The 18,138-nt window shown below is 35.2% G+C and overlaps 1 protein-coding gene across 1 annotated transcript; it reads left to right on the top strand.

Annotated features, from left to right (window-relative positions):
• Positions 1-917: 917 nt before the first annotated feature.
• Positions 918-17,405, top strand: LOC123527517 (uncharacterized). The gene is made up of 14 exons (XM_053545461.1): positions 918-1,556; positions 2,409-2,653; positions 2,962-3,067; positions 5,082-5,314; positions 6,579-6,710; positions 7,994-8,158; positions 9,799-9,935; positions 10,450-10,558; positions 11,244-11,327; positions 12,266-12,446; positions 13,377-13,466; positions 13,971-14,054; positions 15,224-15,287; positions 17,300-17,405. Exons 1-14 carry the CDS (start codon positions 1,373-1,375, stop codon positions 17,352-17,354), a joined length of 1,869 nt encoding a protein of 622 aa, XP_053401436.1. The 5' UTR covers positions 918-1,372; the 3' UTR covers positions 17,355-17,405.
• Positions 17,406-18,138: the final 733 nt, after the last annotated feature.

Raw genomic sequence — 18,138 nt, forward strand, 5'->3', positions numbered from 1 at the left:
CCATTTATTTACCTGGTACTAACAACATACCGGTAATTATTGGTTTTTAACCGATATTTGCGCTAAGTTCAGTGATTTGAATATTACTTCCTTTTCTTTAAAACAATGCAAAATAGCACTTACATATCTTAAAGACGATTATCTCCAAGTGAACTGAAAAAATAAGGCAATTAATTTAGATGGCAAGATATGGGAACCACAAACTGTGGTTTAAAATGAAATGATAATAATTTTTACCAAAGTGCTCCCTGTAATCTTTATGACTTTATGACTTAATTTTGCATGTCGATAACCATCTGGCAAAATCAACACCCGTATATACTTTTCGTTTCTAATTAATACTTAGACTTTAGTATAAGTATTTTTTTCTTGAAAATTGGCATGCACACGTAGAAATATATTCTTAATAAAAGCTTAAAAGGATTTTAAAAAGTATTCAACACTTTAGATTTTATTTTGCCTTTCACTTGAGATTTCTTCGCATATAAATTCTGTCCAAATCATCACTCTCAAACATTTTTCGTGAATAAAACCTTATTATATAAAATGATTCTTTAAAAAATCATCACTTTAAATTTTATATCTTGATTTTGCCTGTCACTTAAAATTTGCGTATACAGTAGAATCGGGTGAAATCAACACCCGTATACGTTTTTCGTTTCAAAACCACCTTATATATAACTATTTTTTCTTGGAAATTGACATGCAAAGTTCTCTCTTGATGTGTTACTGAAAAGTAAACAATTTGTTCGAAAATATACCAGTTAAATTAATTCCGTACAATGCAGTTCAAGATGGACATACAATACTGTTTTTAGAGCCGTAGGAATAGCCACCTGCGGGCTATTTCACTACTCTTACGGGAGAGCCGTAGGAATAGCCTGTGAGGCTATTCTTACGGGACCGTAGGAATAGCCACTTCCTAAAATATATTATTTTTATAGCTCTTTGGCCCCTTTATAAATGTATTTTCATTTGTTCCGTAATGATAGGGAATGATTACGGGATATTGCCAATCATAACTGACTAACTGACAAAAATCAAGATACAGTATCTAGTTAACGCAAGTGAATAGCCTATGTGGATGGCAGTAGTGGGCACTAACAGGCAGTTTTGTACTGTTGAAATACTTAAGTGAATAACAAGCAGTTTTGTAACTTCCCAGGTAACAACTGAAAACCGTAAGTGACATTTTTTACGAGAATTTTCGAGATAAATAAGTGGATATGTGGTTGGCAGAAATATGCCACCATAAAATAGAGCCGCAGAGAGGGCCGTGGAATGCCGTAGAATAGGATGTCCAGACTTTGGATTAAGGCCCTTGGAATTTGGGTTAAACACAACAACAACAACAGCAACAACAACAACAACAATGGTTTTTACTAAGAAACGTAAAATTTATAATGTGAATGTCGAATACCAAAGAGGAAAAAAGAGAAAAAACATAGTTTCGCGACCATGGCGAGGTAGAGCAAAGATAGAGCAGGGACACACTTCAAGTACGGACACTACAGGACAAAGCATTCCGGGACCATGTGCACAAGAAAGTTTGGGAGGTAAGAAAATGTCACGTGGCCAGTGTGGTCTATCTATCTTCCGTTCACGTCAAACCCTTTGCGGGAACGTATCCCCAGTAGACGTTTTGCGCGTCAAAAATCAAAAAGAGAAAGAATATACCAGTAGTGATAAAAATTTAGAGTGGAAGAAACTAAAAATGACTTTGGTGATATAAATTTTAAAAAAGGTTAAGGTTTACTGTAGGCTACACTGTAGGCGTATATCACCAAAACACAGAAATTTTTGATAAACGAACAACATCGTTACCAATACATTTCCTGACCATTACGTGTTCTGCCGTACTGTCCTGTACTTAAAATATTTTGAAAAAGTTGTCCCCCTTTGAAAATGAATGCCATTTGTAAAGAAATAAAAATAAACAATTGCTGAAAACTGTGTTCCTAGTGAATGTGGCACTTTATGTACCAGCACTTTATGTACCACTTTGGACACCTTATGTACCACATATATGATATATAGTGGATTATCATATTCTTACCTCAAAGACGAAGTTAAGAACCATATCTTATCCATATTATTAATATCCCTTATCTATTTTATTCAGTATTTTACTTATTTTGATAGTCATTTCATATCAAGATGTTTATATAAAATGAAAAAAAAAACATAACTGTTAATTGTTTCAACAGATTAATATCATTGAGCTGATTAAATCAAAGTTGTTTTCACAGGTAATTATCACCTATTACTACACTATGAGATACAGTAACCCTTTTTGACTTGGGTCAGTTCAACAAAAAATGCCTTGTTCGCTCAATTACTTTCAAAAACGGCTTATTTGGGGGCATTCGTCATCTTCTTTGACATCTGTTGTTTAATATTTATTTTAGATTTACCTACACAGTATGACAGAAGGAAGGTTGGCCGACTAGAAGATTGGGACGAATTAAGGAAGCCAATACTTCAGGCTTTCCTAGAAGAGCAAGTTTTGATGAAAAATCAGTGTGGACAATGCCAGAAAGAGTGTGCTGAAATGTTCAGATGTGTTGACTGTGTGCAGTGGCAGTCTTTGTGTAAAGACTGTCTACATTTGCGACATGGACATCCACATTTGCACATGTTTGAGATATGGAAGGTAAATATCGTTATACAAGACTATACCTGCTTCTAATCTTTAATACCATAGTCAGTCCTGTTGGTCACTTGTGTTTAAAAAAAAAGTTAAACATTACCATTTAAAACATGACTGTAAAAAATTAAAAATCTTCTGTGGTTCGTGATGGCTCGGATCTTTAATACATGTATTGACATCTGAACAGTTCTTCACAAAATCACTCAAAATTTTTTTTGAATAATTTATTTTGATGAATTTTTATCACAATGTGTTCTTCACTTTTAAATTGTTATTAAATTGTTAAATTACCAATCTTGAATTTATTCCAGAACGTATCTTTCATTAGCTACTCTGAGGAGACACCAGTTTGGCACAATTACTTTCATCGTTGTGATTCAATGTATTTGAAGCCATTAATTGTCATAGATGGTAAAGGTTAGTGCTTTTCAATGACAATATGTGTAGTTGGCTGCAATCTTTTTCTCCCCCTCTCCACCCCCCCCCCCCACCCCCACAACTCAGTGGGGGGCATATAGATTTGGTCTGTCTGTGCGTCCATCCGTCTGTCCGAAAATAATTCATGACACGCCAAGCTCAAAAACTATTGGATATTTACTTTATAAAGCCTTGCACATGTCTTTATCATGACATGATCTTGTGCCCCTTCTATTTTAATTTGGCTACACTCCCTATTTCCAGATTGATTGCCCCTGAAATATTACAAAATGCATATTTTCACCTTGTGACGCAACTAGCTTAAAAAGTATTTGATAAAAATTAATGAAACCTTGCATGAGTCTTTATCATGACTTGAACTTGTGTACTTCCTATTTTTGCTCAGGCTCTGCCTCCTATTTCCAGAGTTATGGCCCTTGAAATAGCCAAAAGTGCAAGTTTTCGCCCTGTGTCGCATGTAGCTAAAAATATTCGATATAGATTGATGAAACCTTGTGCATATTTTTATCATGACATGAACTTGTGCACCTTCTATATTTTGTCTGGCTTCCCCACCTATTTACAGAGTTGTGGCCCCTGAAATAAGTCAATAATGCACATTACACCTTGCCTTAGCTCAAAAGTTATTTGATAGAAATTGATGTAACCATGAATTAGTCTTTATCATGTTATGAACTTGCACACCTGGTATTATTCTTGAGATTGTAGCACTTATCACAGAGTTATGGCCCTTGAAATAGCCAAAATAGTTGATTTTTTGTGATGCTCATAAAACTCATATACTCATATATAAAATGTTTTTCGAGGCTTTACCCCCTTATGACTGCAAACATTTTAATTATTGCCCCTTATTTTTGATAATGTACCAATTGTGGCATACCCGATGTCCTACAGACACATTCTAGTTTACTTTAGTGTCTATTTCTAAGGCCAATGTAAATAAATGATTAAAATCTCATCCAGTTGTCTTGAAAACTTCCTAACAACTAATTTTGCAGATTTTGTTTTTTTAATAAGTTCACTTTCATCAAATTTATGGAAGCTGTGGTGAATCATGTGGGAGCAGACAAGGATGAGAATCTAAAATTATTAATGGCCTAATTTACAAGCAATCATACAGCACAATACATACATGTACAGGATAGACTCAGATTGAAACACAATTATTGGCACACATAGTGTGATTACTTTGGAAAGATGTGCATCTGAAAGTAGAGCTTATTATTATCATTCATGATACCCTTATTTGAAGGTTGGTAATCTAATATGATTCCCAAATTCAAATAATTTAGATGCCCCTGGTATCTACTGATGCAAGAGGCATATAGTGATTGTCGTGTTCATCCGTCTATCTGTTCGAGGTTAAGTAGATTTTATGCTTTTGTCTGGTACCGGTACGGTTTACTAGAACACTGAGATGCTTATATAGTTGTTGCCTGCCTATGACCTTGACCTAATTTGGACTTAGAATGAATCAAATGGGCTATTTCTTGACAAGCATGCCACTGGTGGCATATTTGCATTTATTAAACGCGAGTCTTGTTTAAATTCATGGTATATGTACAACCTCTTTTGATCATGCGCTAGAGAGTGTACTAAATTCCCTCGCCAATTTTCTACTTGAATTTTCAGTTCGATCTTGGTTTTTAAAATTTTAAACCAATATTGAAAACCCCTTTTAGGAAGGTGAAAAAAACAGGAATAAAAATAAAATATATTTTGTAAAATTTTCCTACAACTAATAGTAAATGATAAAATTTGTATTATATTCAAATTATTTTGATAAACTCGAGACAATCAATATATTATATAAGATTGCCCACCTTTATTTAATGTCACTTTTGTTGAAAATACACTATCAAACTATTTAGAATAATGTTATTTACAAAGGGAGGTAATTGTACCAAGAATTTTCTGCATGGTTCTTAAGTGTTTGGTTAAGAATTTTTCCCATGTGTATTAAGCTTCCATACTTTGTTTATTTTATTTGCAGGAAGACAACACAACAGAACAGTAGAATTTTGTAAATGTGAAAGAGAAGCTGTAACTCTGGTGAGGTACCGGCTATGGCCAGCTTCTACAAAATTCCCCAGGGTAGCCATACATTTTGATTTGTTGTGCTGGTTAAATGCCCTACTACTTGAGAGCCATGTTTCTGTGAAAAGTTTTTGTGAGGCAGTGAAAGTCAGCTGTTCAAAACACTCGCAAGGATATGTTCATTCTCAGGTTTGTTGTTAGTATAATTACACATTCATGTTTATATCCAAAACTAGTTGCTGTTTAACAACACAAAGCTAGCTAAATTATGGCGAACTTCGTGATAAATCGAAGAATTGGGTCTAAAACAAAGGCACAGTTGGTCTGAAAAGGAGCAATGTGTAAAAAAAAAGTTAAAAGGGAGAAGGTTGGAACAGTCTTTATACCCTCAAACGAAGTGTGTGGGGGGTCTACTGGAATCGCCATGTTGGTCGGTCGGTTGGTCTGTCTGGTTTGACATGTGCAGTTTGTGGTGCGAACTACTCTTTCATTTTCCATTTCATTTTCCAATGCATTGAATTCAAACTTGGCACATGTTATCACCACCAAGTAAAGATGTGCAAGATATATTTTGATGTGTATTCATCAATGCATTCCAGAGTAATATCCCCTTGAACTTAAGATTTTTTTCACAAAAATACTTCTACAGTTTTTGCTCGATTTTCTTCAAACTTCACAAAAGTGATCAATATGTTCAGGGACATAGCATGACATGAATTTTTTTTTGATCAAATGGAGGATGGCCGAAAGGCGGGCATCTTAGATTTTGCAATTTCCTTGTTGAGCGAACTACTTCTACAGTTTTTGCTGGATTTTCTTCAGACTTCACAGAAGTGATTGAAATGTTGAGGGGCAGTGCATGACATGAAAACATTTTTGGTAGGATGCAAGATGGCCGACTGATGGCCATCTTAGATTTTATAATTTCCTTGTGGAGCAAACAGCTTCTACAGTTTTTGCTGCATTTCTTCAGACTTCACAGAATTGATTGACATGTTAAGGTTCAGTATCTGACTTAAAAGAATTCTAGATTTGATGCAAGATGGTCAACTTAGACTTTGTAATTTCCTTGTGGAGCGAACTACTTCTACAGTTTTCACTGCATTCTCGTCAAAGTTCACATTATTATGGGAAGTGCATGACATAAAAAATTGCATGCTGTTGTACCAATGTGCAGTTTTGTGGGTATTTGTCATCTTCAATGACTGTTCTTGTTTTAGTCATTTTCGTGTGAAGATACCAAAACTTTGAACACCAGTATTTCCTCACAAGATACACAAATGTATGGATTATAGCATGATTTGTCCATCCAAGTCAATATAGAAATGCCATGATAAACAATGAATTTTTGCCAAAACTTCACTCTGTTGGGCAGGGGATATCAATTGATGGAAGTTGCTTGTTATAATTGGGTTTTAAAAATAATGATTAGGCCTATAAATTTCATTTTCAGGTTCAAAACTTGTACAGGATTTTGATATTGGAGTCTGTATCTGAGTTTCGCCATTTTCTGTATAAGACGGAGCATGCCAGTAGTGTTGCTGAAAATCTTGATGATGGAACAGAGTGTCCAGCTTGTTTTGAGGTATACTTATTGACAAATTGACATGTAATATTTATTCTCACCATCATGAGACAGTGAATTAGCACCAAGTTCAAGGTCACATTTAGATGTCAAGAATATGATCCATTTTTCTTGTCCAAGCCATTACTTTTTCATGCATTAAGGTAGTTCTTAATATAAACTGGAAGTGATGGCATAACGTCATTTAACCGGAAAATGTAGAATATTGCCTGGATTTGGCGTACGGAAACGAAAATCAGTTTATGAGTTAAGGGCAACCTGTGAGTAAATGTATTGAAATGGCACTGTTGCTATCTTTCTGAAGTTAAAATATGATATTAAAACATGTTAAATAATTCAAAATAATGTCTTAAAATTAGCTTGAAATAGGCGGTTCACTTTAATCATAGCCAGATATCTAGAAAATAAGCACATGGACCTATACATTTTATTTCACCATATTATAGGCCATATGTTTATTGACAACTGTGAGAAGTTTCATTAAAATCACAGGAGACGATGTGTTGTGGGCAAGACCCAGGTTCATAGGACCAAGGTCAATTACACACTTAGAGATACAATTTCAGGTTGATCCTTCTCCCAATCACAAAATGTTGCCTCAGAAAATACATGTTTTACAAGCAGCTATTGTAACAGGTACAGATTCACCGACCTTGTCAGCTTAGAGGTTTCACTGTTGATTCCAGTTGCAGAAACAAATTCTAGGAGTCATTAACTATTGTTAGGCTTAAATTTTTCAGTGGAAAAACAAACATACTTCTTTAGCTTGACTATTCGAAGAACTGCTAAAGATATTCCATTGAAATTTCACACCTCTTCGGGGTCTTTATGTTAGGTCACACGCCTATTCCCATAACTTTGCATTTTAGCAGAGAAATGCCCCTTTTTTATATGAAGAAAATTCTTGTTAAACTTTTGTTTGCTAGTTCATATTTCCAATACTACTAAAGATATTCAACTGAAGTGAAACGTCACACATGTCATTGAGGTCATTATGTAAGGTCACTGGCCGAGGCAACTGACCTTTATTATCACAGAATTATTCCTCTTTTATGCTTAGAAATTTTGCTATAATTGGTTAAAGTTTATGATGACAAAAGGTTAGTTTTATTGGCAAGCACTGAGAACAGTGGAGCAAGCTGTCCTATTGACAGCTCTTGTTTAATTTTTGTTATGTCTGGAATCCCAGTCTGCACCCTCTAGATTCATACATGATTTCGTTGGTGCAAATATTTTTCATATGTTGGATTTCTTTAATGGTTTGTTTTGTTGTATTTTTTCAGTCTACTACGAAAATATACAGCTTTGATGCAGATTTCCAGTTGGTTCGCAAGGCATCATCAGGAACACAGTGGACTGAACGTAAACACAGCAAGGTGTTCTTAAACCAGCCAGAAGTTGATGACTTTGTACAAAGTTACAATGCTGATAAAAAGAAAATTGACTCGGTATGTATAAATATAGTTTTGAACTTTGGAAACAAAATTGACTTATCAGCGATGTAGCCAATGGTTTTAGCTCACATGGCACAAGTTGAGCTTTCGTGATCACGTTTTGTCTGTGTGTGTCAAAAATTTCTTCAAACGGCATCTCCTCATAAACCACTGGACAGGTTTTAACCAAATCTTCTTTGCTACCACACAGTCAGCGCAGAGCTTTGATATTAAGTTTGTACCGTCACCTAGTGGAAATCTTTCAAGTTTATTCAAATCATGGTAGGGCCATATTTGCCTCGGCCCGGGCTCACATGGTTTTACATAGTGTAATCCTCTGAAATCACACAACCCAGAGCTTTTCAGGGTTGCCAGGGACCTTAAATAATTGAAAGAACTATTTTCAGTGTTAGTGAATTGTCAGGGAATTTTGAAAATTGGTCAGTGATAAATGAAATTTCACAAAAATCAGTGAAAAGTCTGGGAAAATTATTGTTAAAGTAATACTTTAAAGGCATCTGATTTCACCATTTTCAATAATAGATTTCAAAATTTTATCGTGGGGGGAGGACCCAAACCCCAACAAATCACCATAGGTCAAGGCGCTATTTTTGGGAAGAATGTGATACACCAATAAATTCAAACTCTTCTACATGCAGTTCTGTTTTTATGCCTATTTTAAGGGACTAGTTCTCACATCATAATCAGGTTACAAAAAAAGAAAATTTGATAAACATGGAAATATTTGTTGTATTTGTTAAGAGGGCTTTGAAACTAAGAAATTGGCACATTAGAAAAACATCAGAAAAAATATGTTTTTGCTTTTTTCACAATCCAATTTCTATACTGACAGTGACGGTATAGATACAAAAAGTGTTCTTCCTCCGTTGAAGAGCTTGATACGTTTATAATCCTAAATTTACCCGTGTGATTACACATGCCTCTGTAAAGCAGTGGTTAACAACACTGGCTATAATTTTGTGTTGATGACTGTTTCATGTGTCCGTGGGTTCGAGTCCCAGCACCAACTCCATTATATTGATCTTCCTTGATCTTGCTTTTTAAAACACATTTAAATACAAAATATTATGTTTTGATGTAAATAATATGCCAAAATACAAAAATGTACTAATTTTTATGCAAAATAATTGTTTAACCTAAAGGTGAGGGCCAGTCCTTTTTATTGATAAAATTATTTATATCGGCAATAATGAACAGACTGTGTGGAAGACTGCTTGATAAATTTCAATAGTTTTGGTTGGTGAAAAACTTAATTTGGTAAGGAAAAGTCAGGGAATTTGGCTTGTCTTAGTTGCAGGCAACCCAGCTTTTATGTTTGGTAGGTACCATCACATACAGGACCTCTACCTAGTTTGTTCAAATCATGACCCAATGGTCATACTGACCCGCCCTTGGATCACATTGATTTACATAGAGTTATGTAGCAAGAAACTTTCACATTAACTAGAAAAGCAGTTAAACAGGTGAGCGATTAAGGGTCAACTGACTCTTTTGTTTACTGATTGAAAGATTGTATTTGGTTATTTGACATTGCCAATGTGAAACCTGAATATTTTCAGCATTTCAGATCATAGATTTGCAATTACATGTAATTATATCTAAATGTTTACTGAAATGTTCATATATTATTCTAGGGATGCTCTGAATTTCAAGCTGGTAGTAATATCCGTGCCAAGAACAAGAATAAGAAACTTTCGGAGACAGCTGTGTTTGGAAGTGCATGTAGACACGAATATCCGAAGTACTTCTTTAGTTTGAAGCATGGCGAAAGGTACACACCAGCTGTTTTACTGAGTATTTAATTTTTTAAATGAACACAACCGGTTACCCTGCAGGGCTTACTCAGCATATTGCTACTGTTGACAAAGTATGCAACACTATTATAATCAGAGTGGTGACAAAACTATTATTAAAATGAGGCAACATCTTGACGTTTGTGGATACAATTTGATATTTTCTTCAAAAAAGGCCAGAAATTAATCTTTACTTTTATTAGGTAACATTATTTAATGACAACCATTTTGTAAGTTTATGTGATCTATTACTGTGGACTCTGTCTCAGTAGGTCTCAGTATGTTCTACTGGCAATTAAACTTCAGCTTGGGTATGGTTTTAAACCAGATCTTGTTTTGTTTGTTAATCACGTTCTACTACAAAAAGGTTATTTGCTCTTTGTTTCTTTACGAAACGACTGATGTGATACGTTTTAGCACCAAGAAATTTTAACCAAGTCAGTTGGGAGCAATGTAACTTTAACTGGCAATTCCATTTGTGCACTTTTTCAGATTATGCTACTCCATCTTCCTACTGCAGAAATTGATGGAAGAATGTGGAAGTGATGACAAAATCTGTATAATGTATGATATAGCATGCAGTCTGAAGCGTCACTTACTAGTAAGTTTAATGTCAGTCAGTCCAATACTTGTTAATTTGAAATGATTTTATTTCCTAATTGAGTTCAGTCCATTCTTTGATCTTTATATCATATCAAATGGTTTTACATAGACTTGTATAGTAAGAACTGCAGAAATCTTTTTCTCTGAAACTGCAAGGCACTGAGCTAAATATATGAAAAAAGTAAAAAATTAAAAAAAAAACTGCAAATACAATGCACGGACTATAGCATAACCTAATGGGGTAGTGTCAAATCAGCCCCAGGTGTCAAATCATATAGCAACAAACTTTATACACCCATTGTATATGCCCAATGTAAATAGGATTGTATTATGGGAGTGGTGTCCCATCAGTCCAGTGCTTGGACTTTGTCACCTCAACTCCTCATTCATTATAAGACAGACTTGAAATTGTGACCTTTTTTCCTGAATTATAGCCCTTGATTATTTTTGATAGAGAAATTTTGTCATCTCAACTCTATATTCATTATAACACAGATTTTCTTCAAACTAGCAGTGATGATCAACATTGACCCTTCTGGTGTGCTAGGGGGATTCACAGACATGTCTAGCTGAAAACAAAAAAAATGCCTCAGACGTATTATGTACAGTTTGGTGGCGCTCCTGTAAAAATGTATTTAACTGCATTACTATAAGTGCCTTCATGACCCTCTTGTATAATTCAGATTCATGGCCGCACAGATATCATACAGCAAGTGGAATTTGCCATACCAGTGTTTCATGCATACGGCCACAAAATGGAATGTCAGGTAATGTTCATAAAACCTTTTTCTAGAAAATGCATGTATAGGTTGGAATACTTGTACTTCGGATTTTGTTTGGGTCACATTAAAAAATATGAGGCGCCCCAAGAAAAAACCAACATAGTGCGTTTGCGACCAGCATGGATCCGGACCAGTATGTGCATCCGTACAGTCTGGTCAGGATCCATGCTGTTTGCTAACAGTTTCTCTAATTCCAATAGGGTTTGAAAGCGAACAGCATGAATCCTGACCAGACTGCGCAGATGTAAACGCACTATGTTGGTTTTCTTGTGGTGCGGCTCATATGTTTGCCATAACCTGACCCTGTTTTTAAGGGTTTTTTTAAACATTCAATACTTGTTAACTATCAAAAGGGTAATCCATTACAACAAGGCAAAATGAATTAAAATTCTCAATAACTATCAAAGATATTTATTTGAAACTCAATATACTTTTCAACTTAAGAATTTTCACTTTAGGTCAAATTTTCCAGATCTGTAAGAGTTGTTATTAACTTTAAACTCAACATTCTTGATCACAGTGATGACCGCATTCTGTAGATAAGAGGAGGTAACTCTGTCAAGGATTTTGATGGAATTATTGCCCATTTTCAACTTTAATATAAATTTCTCAAACTGCTTCCACTTTACTATCAAGTACGAGAAAATCAAGTGTCCAGCACCAGTGGGCAGTGCTCTTGTTTAGTATAATCTTCACTAAACTCAGAAGTATGCCCAAACATTATAAAAAAGTATAAAAGATGTCTGACACTGTAAAAGATACAATAAATTTTGAGAGCCGAACACACTTGAAACGTCAGGGAAATTTATGAAAGCTAAGCACAAAGCACAAGACAGAAGCAGATGAAGGACAGTAGTGGAAGCCCTATGCCTGCTTATGGATGAAGAGGATTTTTATTGCCACATTTCTTGTTTGCTTTTCAGGTGCTTTATAGCCCCAGGAGAGTGAACGGCCTAGGGTTAACTGATGGGGAGTGTATGGAACGGTTATGGTCATATCTAGGCAAGTTTTCAAAAATAACAAAAGAGATGACCCCTGAAAATCGTATTGACCTTCTTGTAGATTGCCTCCTGCACTATGGAAGACGGATACGTAATAAACTTGGTGAGCATTATTTAAGAATCTGAAACATAATACTTTCTTAAGACCATTTGAAATATCACAAGAACTTAACAACAAAATGACAAAAAAAAATTGGCAACAAAAGCCACAAGTTAGTATTGCAAAACAACATAGTCTGACGGATCAAATATCACCTAAGTCCTTTAGAGGAGAAGGATTTTGGATATCCTCTGACAAATTATTGAGCAAACAAGTAAACATGTTCAATATATTGGACAGTCATGACAGATAATGCAATACTAGCTCAATGGATAATATAATTATGGGTGTAAATTTGAACTGTTACACTGGATGTCATTTTTTCAGCGTTGGTTTGATTCCCACACCTGCCTATTTCAGGAGATTAAATGTTAAATATGATTTAACTTCTTTTGATAAAAAATGATTATTTAATTAAGGGGAGCAGTGGTATAGGGGATGTTGTTTACTGCTCAGGGTGAGGGTTTGAACCCCAACAGGTGCTGATCAAAAGACACCAGTAATGGTTTTTCCAGCAAGCAGACTCAAGAGTGACTTGATAAGCTACAAGCTTTCCTCACAACCGAGCTAAAATAAATTATGTTTAAACTATACTTTAGGGATCTTTTTCTTTTAGTTAATAATTTATTGAAATCTGTAATTTCGATACAATAAAATATTGTTTAAAAAATCTTTTCATTTACTGGCATTTTTTTCCTGCCTGTTTAATGGTACAAAAAAAGATTGAATTAAAGAAAAAGAAATTTCGGATTCGAACATTTGATGTATGATACACTAAACTTAAGTTGTAATGTCTTAATTTATAGCACACCTTCAAGGAATGTTCCAAAAGGCAAAGTACATTCACGGTTCAATGTACATGTATTTTGTTTTTCTTTTGTGTAGGTTAATTATAGCAAAATTAAGTATAACAACATGAGAATGATATTTCAGTGAAAAGCTTGCCTGAGAAACTAGAGAGAGCTATTGATATGGAAAAGAAGAGTGTAGAGGCCCTGAACAAACAGCTAGAATCTTACACTGGTAGGTGCTAGTACTAGTATATTATGTTCATTCACACATTTAAAACATGTTCTTTGAAATCTTCGCCCAGGTCTGTGATGTAGGGGAAATAGTCGTAGACTTGTGATCTCAGAAACCTCTCACTGATGGCGGTTCGTGGGTTCATGCCTTGGTAGCGACCACAACTCTTTTTGGGATCGTCATGAAAATTGGTCAGAATGTCAAGATGAATTCTAGGTCAAGTTTGAATATGGGTCATCTGGGGTAAAAAAAGTTGGTTGCTAGGTCAACTTGTATAAAATCCTTGTGTATGCAACAGAAGCTGCATTTTTCTTAGGATCTTCATCATCTGTTATTGTGCATGAATACATGAAAATTTGATGCCTGCACAAATTAATTCATTGAATGGGTTACTGTTACTATGTCTTATCAGTCTGACAGAGAAAAAGTGTTTCTTATCCTGCATATTTCAGTAGTAATAAGTAAGTTTAATTTTTAAATGTTTTTATTTTATATATCCTAAAGGAGTTGATGATGAAGTTGTCCGAAAATGGTTGGAAGATGAAAAAGACGTATGCTCAAGACAGTCTTCAACGGGGTCAGATAATGGTAAAGCTTTTATTACTTATTACCGTAATGAATTTAGAAAAAAAATTGATATAGAATCAAGTAAATAGGCACACATTTAAATATAATTACAAATATATGCATACAAGAAAATTGAGCACACACTGCCTTACCATCAATAAATCATGAAAATTTGAGTAAGAAATCTCAATTATTCACAAAGTTATACAGGTTTTGGCCAACCAGGTATAACCAGTTTATGTTTGTGACGTAATGAACATCATTAAAACGTTATACAACGTCACCTATGTTAACTTCATTACAATCTTATTTAGGCCTATTTCATTATTCTGGATAATCAAAATACTGTCATGTTTAAGATATATTTTTCAGTTTCATTTCTTTACTTAAAAATTTCAATTTTTTGCAACATATTTTGGAAACAGCAGTTTTTATAAAAAAAAATATAAATAAATAAAAAAAACAACAACAGAAAACTATCATTTTTGTGACTATATGCCCAAAATCTGTCTCCATAGCAACAATGAACATGTTACAAAGTAACTCAAATGTGAAACATAGACCTTTGATGTAGTCCTATGTCGTAAAACTAACTCTTAATACTTCAAAAGACATTGTATTTTTGTCTTGTTTTCGTGTCATTATTATGCAATAAATACATGATGTCACTATCACTGGTTTTTGTCGCATAATGCCTGAATATGGGTTCTATGAGTTATGTGAAAGAAATAGCTGTTAAAACCTGCTTAAAAGATATTCGTATGGAAACTCGGCACAATAAGTTGTATGTGAAAATATTATAAATAGCAGGTAATGTTCAAGGAAAATCCATATTGGTTAATTAAGATAACATAAGATAAGGATTACTGGAAAAAGCTGTCTTAAAAGATGTCGCTTTTGTCATAGATTTAAATGCACCTTCTATTTCCTTCTTTCAAGTTCAAAGTTGCATGTGGATCCGCATTAGTACATGTATCTCTTTAACTGACAGTGATTATTGGATTGTCAGCGGAATTCTTAATTTAGCGGATTTCTTCATTTATCGTACTTACTTTATAACATTGGAATTTCATTGATATACATGTACATGTGTTGTACAAAAGTAATATTATTGTGAACAGTGCCAACATACTGTTTGATCATGACTTTTTGTCTCATTTAATACAGCCAAATGTGTTTTTTTCCTTCAGGACCCTTTGACTTAACCCCGGAAGAACAGTACTGTGTTGCACTTGATGATATGAATGTCCAAAGGTAACTTAAATCTTTTACTCTGTACTGACTGACATTCACGCTGTCTGCATTGATGCACTTAACGGAATTTCCAAAGCCCTTTTGCATGTATATGCAGATATCTTCAGAATAAAATGCATAATTTACATGAAATTTGCAGGATTGCTGCATGTGGGTATTTGTAATAATGTGGTAAAATTCCAAGAAATTTGTTTCATGCACTCTTGCAAAATTAGATAATTTTTAACATAACCCTATTGTACAAAAAATCGCAAACATTTCGCTGTGATACGGGTTAAAAAGAAACACTTTGAAATGACAGAATAAGGTTTATTAATGTAAAACAACTGTATAGCAACCATAATGTTTCATCATATTTTTGTATCCCCCCCCGACAACAAAGTTGTTAGTGGGGGGGGGGGAGAGTATACTGGTTTCAGCTTGTCTGTCCGTAGACACAGTCTTGTGCGCACCATCTCTCCTCATCCCCCCTGACACAATTAAACGATCAGTACCAAAAGTAGTTGTGCATGGGGCATGTTAGGTTCTTTCAAAAAAAAAAATTGCAGAGTTACAGGACTTTGTTTTTTGTTACTATATACATAGACACAATCTTGTGCGCACCATCTCTCCTCATCCCCTTGACACAGTTTAATGAAACTTCACACAAGTGATCAGTAACAACAGTAGTTGTGCATGGGGCATGTTGGGTTCTTTCAACAACAAAAATTGCAGAGTTATGGGACTTTGTTTCTTGTTAACATACTATGTACATACAGTCTGCATATGCAATCTTGTGTGCGCCTAATCTTACGAACCCTTGCACAGAATTTAATGAAACTTCACACAAGTGATCAGTACCAACCCTAGTTGTGCATGATGCATGTTACGTTCTTTTAGATAAATATTCTGCATAGTTATGAGACTTTGTTTTTATGCCCCCGACATCTACTGATGCGGGAGGCATATAGTGATTGTCCTGTCCGTCCGTGCGTCTGTTCATCCATCCGTACGAGGTTAATAAAAGTGGACACGTTTCGTCTATCATCAATACCCTTAACTAGAGACTTGATACTAATGCAGATGTATCCTGTGACCATTCCTCATCTTCAGACATCACCTGACCTCAGTTTGACCTTGACCTTGAACTTGACCTCGTTTTGGACTTAGGCTGCTTTGTATCAACAAGGATGCCACCGGGGACATCAAGCATTTATTGAATGCAGCTCCTTGTTTGTTACTATACTGTATACAAACAGTCTATATACATACAGTCCACATAATTATGCAATCCTGTGTGCGTCAAATTGCAATGTACTGTGTCAGTGCATGCGGGGGGTACATTCATCACCTTTAGTGATAGCTCTGGTTAACTTTTGATTCAATTAATGCAACATTTTATTGATTTAATAATGAGTGTAGCCATCTCACCGCGCACACACACTACAGCTAAACACTTTGCATAGAAATTATTAATGGTCTTACAAGCGTTTACTACATGCTGCAATTCATGCATGTTTTGGACGTCACGCCATCTAATTGCTTGCCTTATTCAGCCAAACAAAATGCTCAACAGAGTTGAGGTATGGGTAAGGTATTCTGACTGTAAAAAAAAAAAATAGCGAATCTGCACACGGGCACTATGTTTCTTATGCTGCGGGAGGTATATAGTGATCGTCCTGTCCGTCTGTGATTCCATCTGTACAAGGTTAAGTAGATTTTACTGTTTCGTCTAGCACCAACACCGCTTACTAGAACACTTGGATACTTATACAGTTGTTGCCTATGACCATTCCTATCCACTCATATCACCCAACCTCAGCTTGATCTTGACCGTGACCTAATTTGGACTTCGAATGATTTAAATGGGCTATTTCTTGAACAAACAAAGAGTTGACTGTGACCTACCTGCATTGAAGGAATGAATATGCTGCTCTGTGAAATCTCTTTAAAAAAATATAGAAGGAATGATAATTTCCCATGTATAGAATCTTCTGTATTGTCCACATTATATTTTCACTCTTTACTTTCAGATTGGCTTTCAGCTCTATGAGATCTGGTAATGAAAGACAAAAGCATAGAAGGTAAAACACACTTTTTAGCTCCACTATTCGAATAATAAGGAGAGCTATCCTACTCACCCAAGTGCCGCTATTGGTGTAATGCTTTGGTTCAAGTTTTGTGTGGAAGTTAATATCTCCAATACTACTGCAGATAATAGGTTGAAACTTTATCCTTGGTATTAGGGTGAGTACAGAGTGTCCTACCATCTAGTCTCATAAATCTATGAAGCATTTCTCCTGAATTATCCCACTTTTCATACCCTCGCTAAACGAAGTTAATGTGTCTGTCCGGTCATGTCCGCTCCATAGCTTTGTCTTGCATGAAGTGATTTGGAAATAACATGGCACAAATGTTCGCCATCATGAGTCACACACAAAACCCAGGTCCCTAGTTCCAAGGTCACAGAGTTCAAAGGTCTATTCTTTGTGTCCGGGTAATAACTTCTTAATACATGAAGAGATTCGGAAATAACTTGGCACAAATGTTCTCCATCATGCGACAATGTGTAGGTTCCAGGGTCAGGGTCACACTTAGATGTTAAAGGTCAAAAATAGGGTCCATTTATTATGTCCGGGCCATAACTTCTTGTGCATAAAGGGGGTTCTGAAAAAAAACTATGCACTATTGACTAAAGTTCACCATCAGGAGTCAGTGTGTCGCGCATATGACGCCGGGTCCCTAGCACCAAGGTCAAGGTCACTTAGAGGACAAAGGTAAAAATGAGTCAAATTTTTATGTGGTACCATATTAAAGGTATCTTAGCAAGAACATTGTTTCCATGGAGACAAAATTCAAAGCATGAGACGTG

This window comes from Mercenaria mercenaria, chromosome 6 (genome assembly GCF_021730395.1).
Source record: "Mercenaria mercenaria strain notata chromosome 6, MADL_Memer_1, whole genome shotgun sequence".
NCBI classification, from domain to species: Eukaryota; Metazoa; Mollusca; class Bivalvia; order Venerida; family Veneridae; genus Mercenaria; species Mercenaria mercenaria.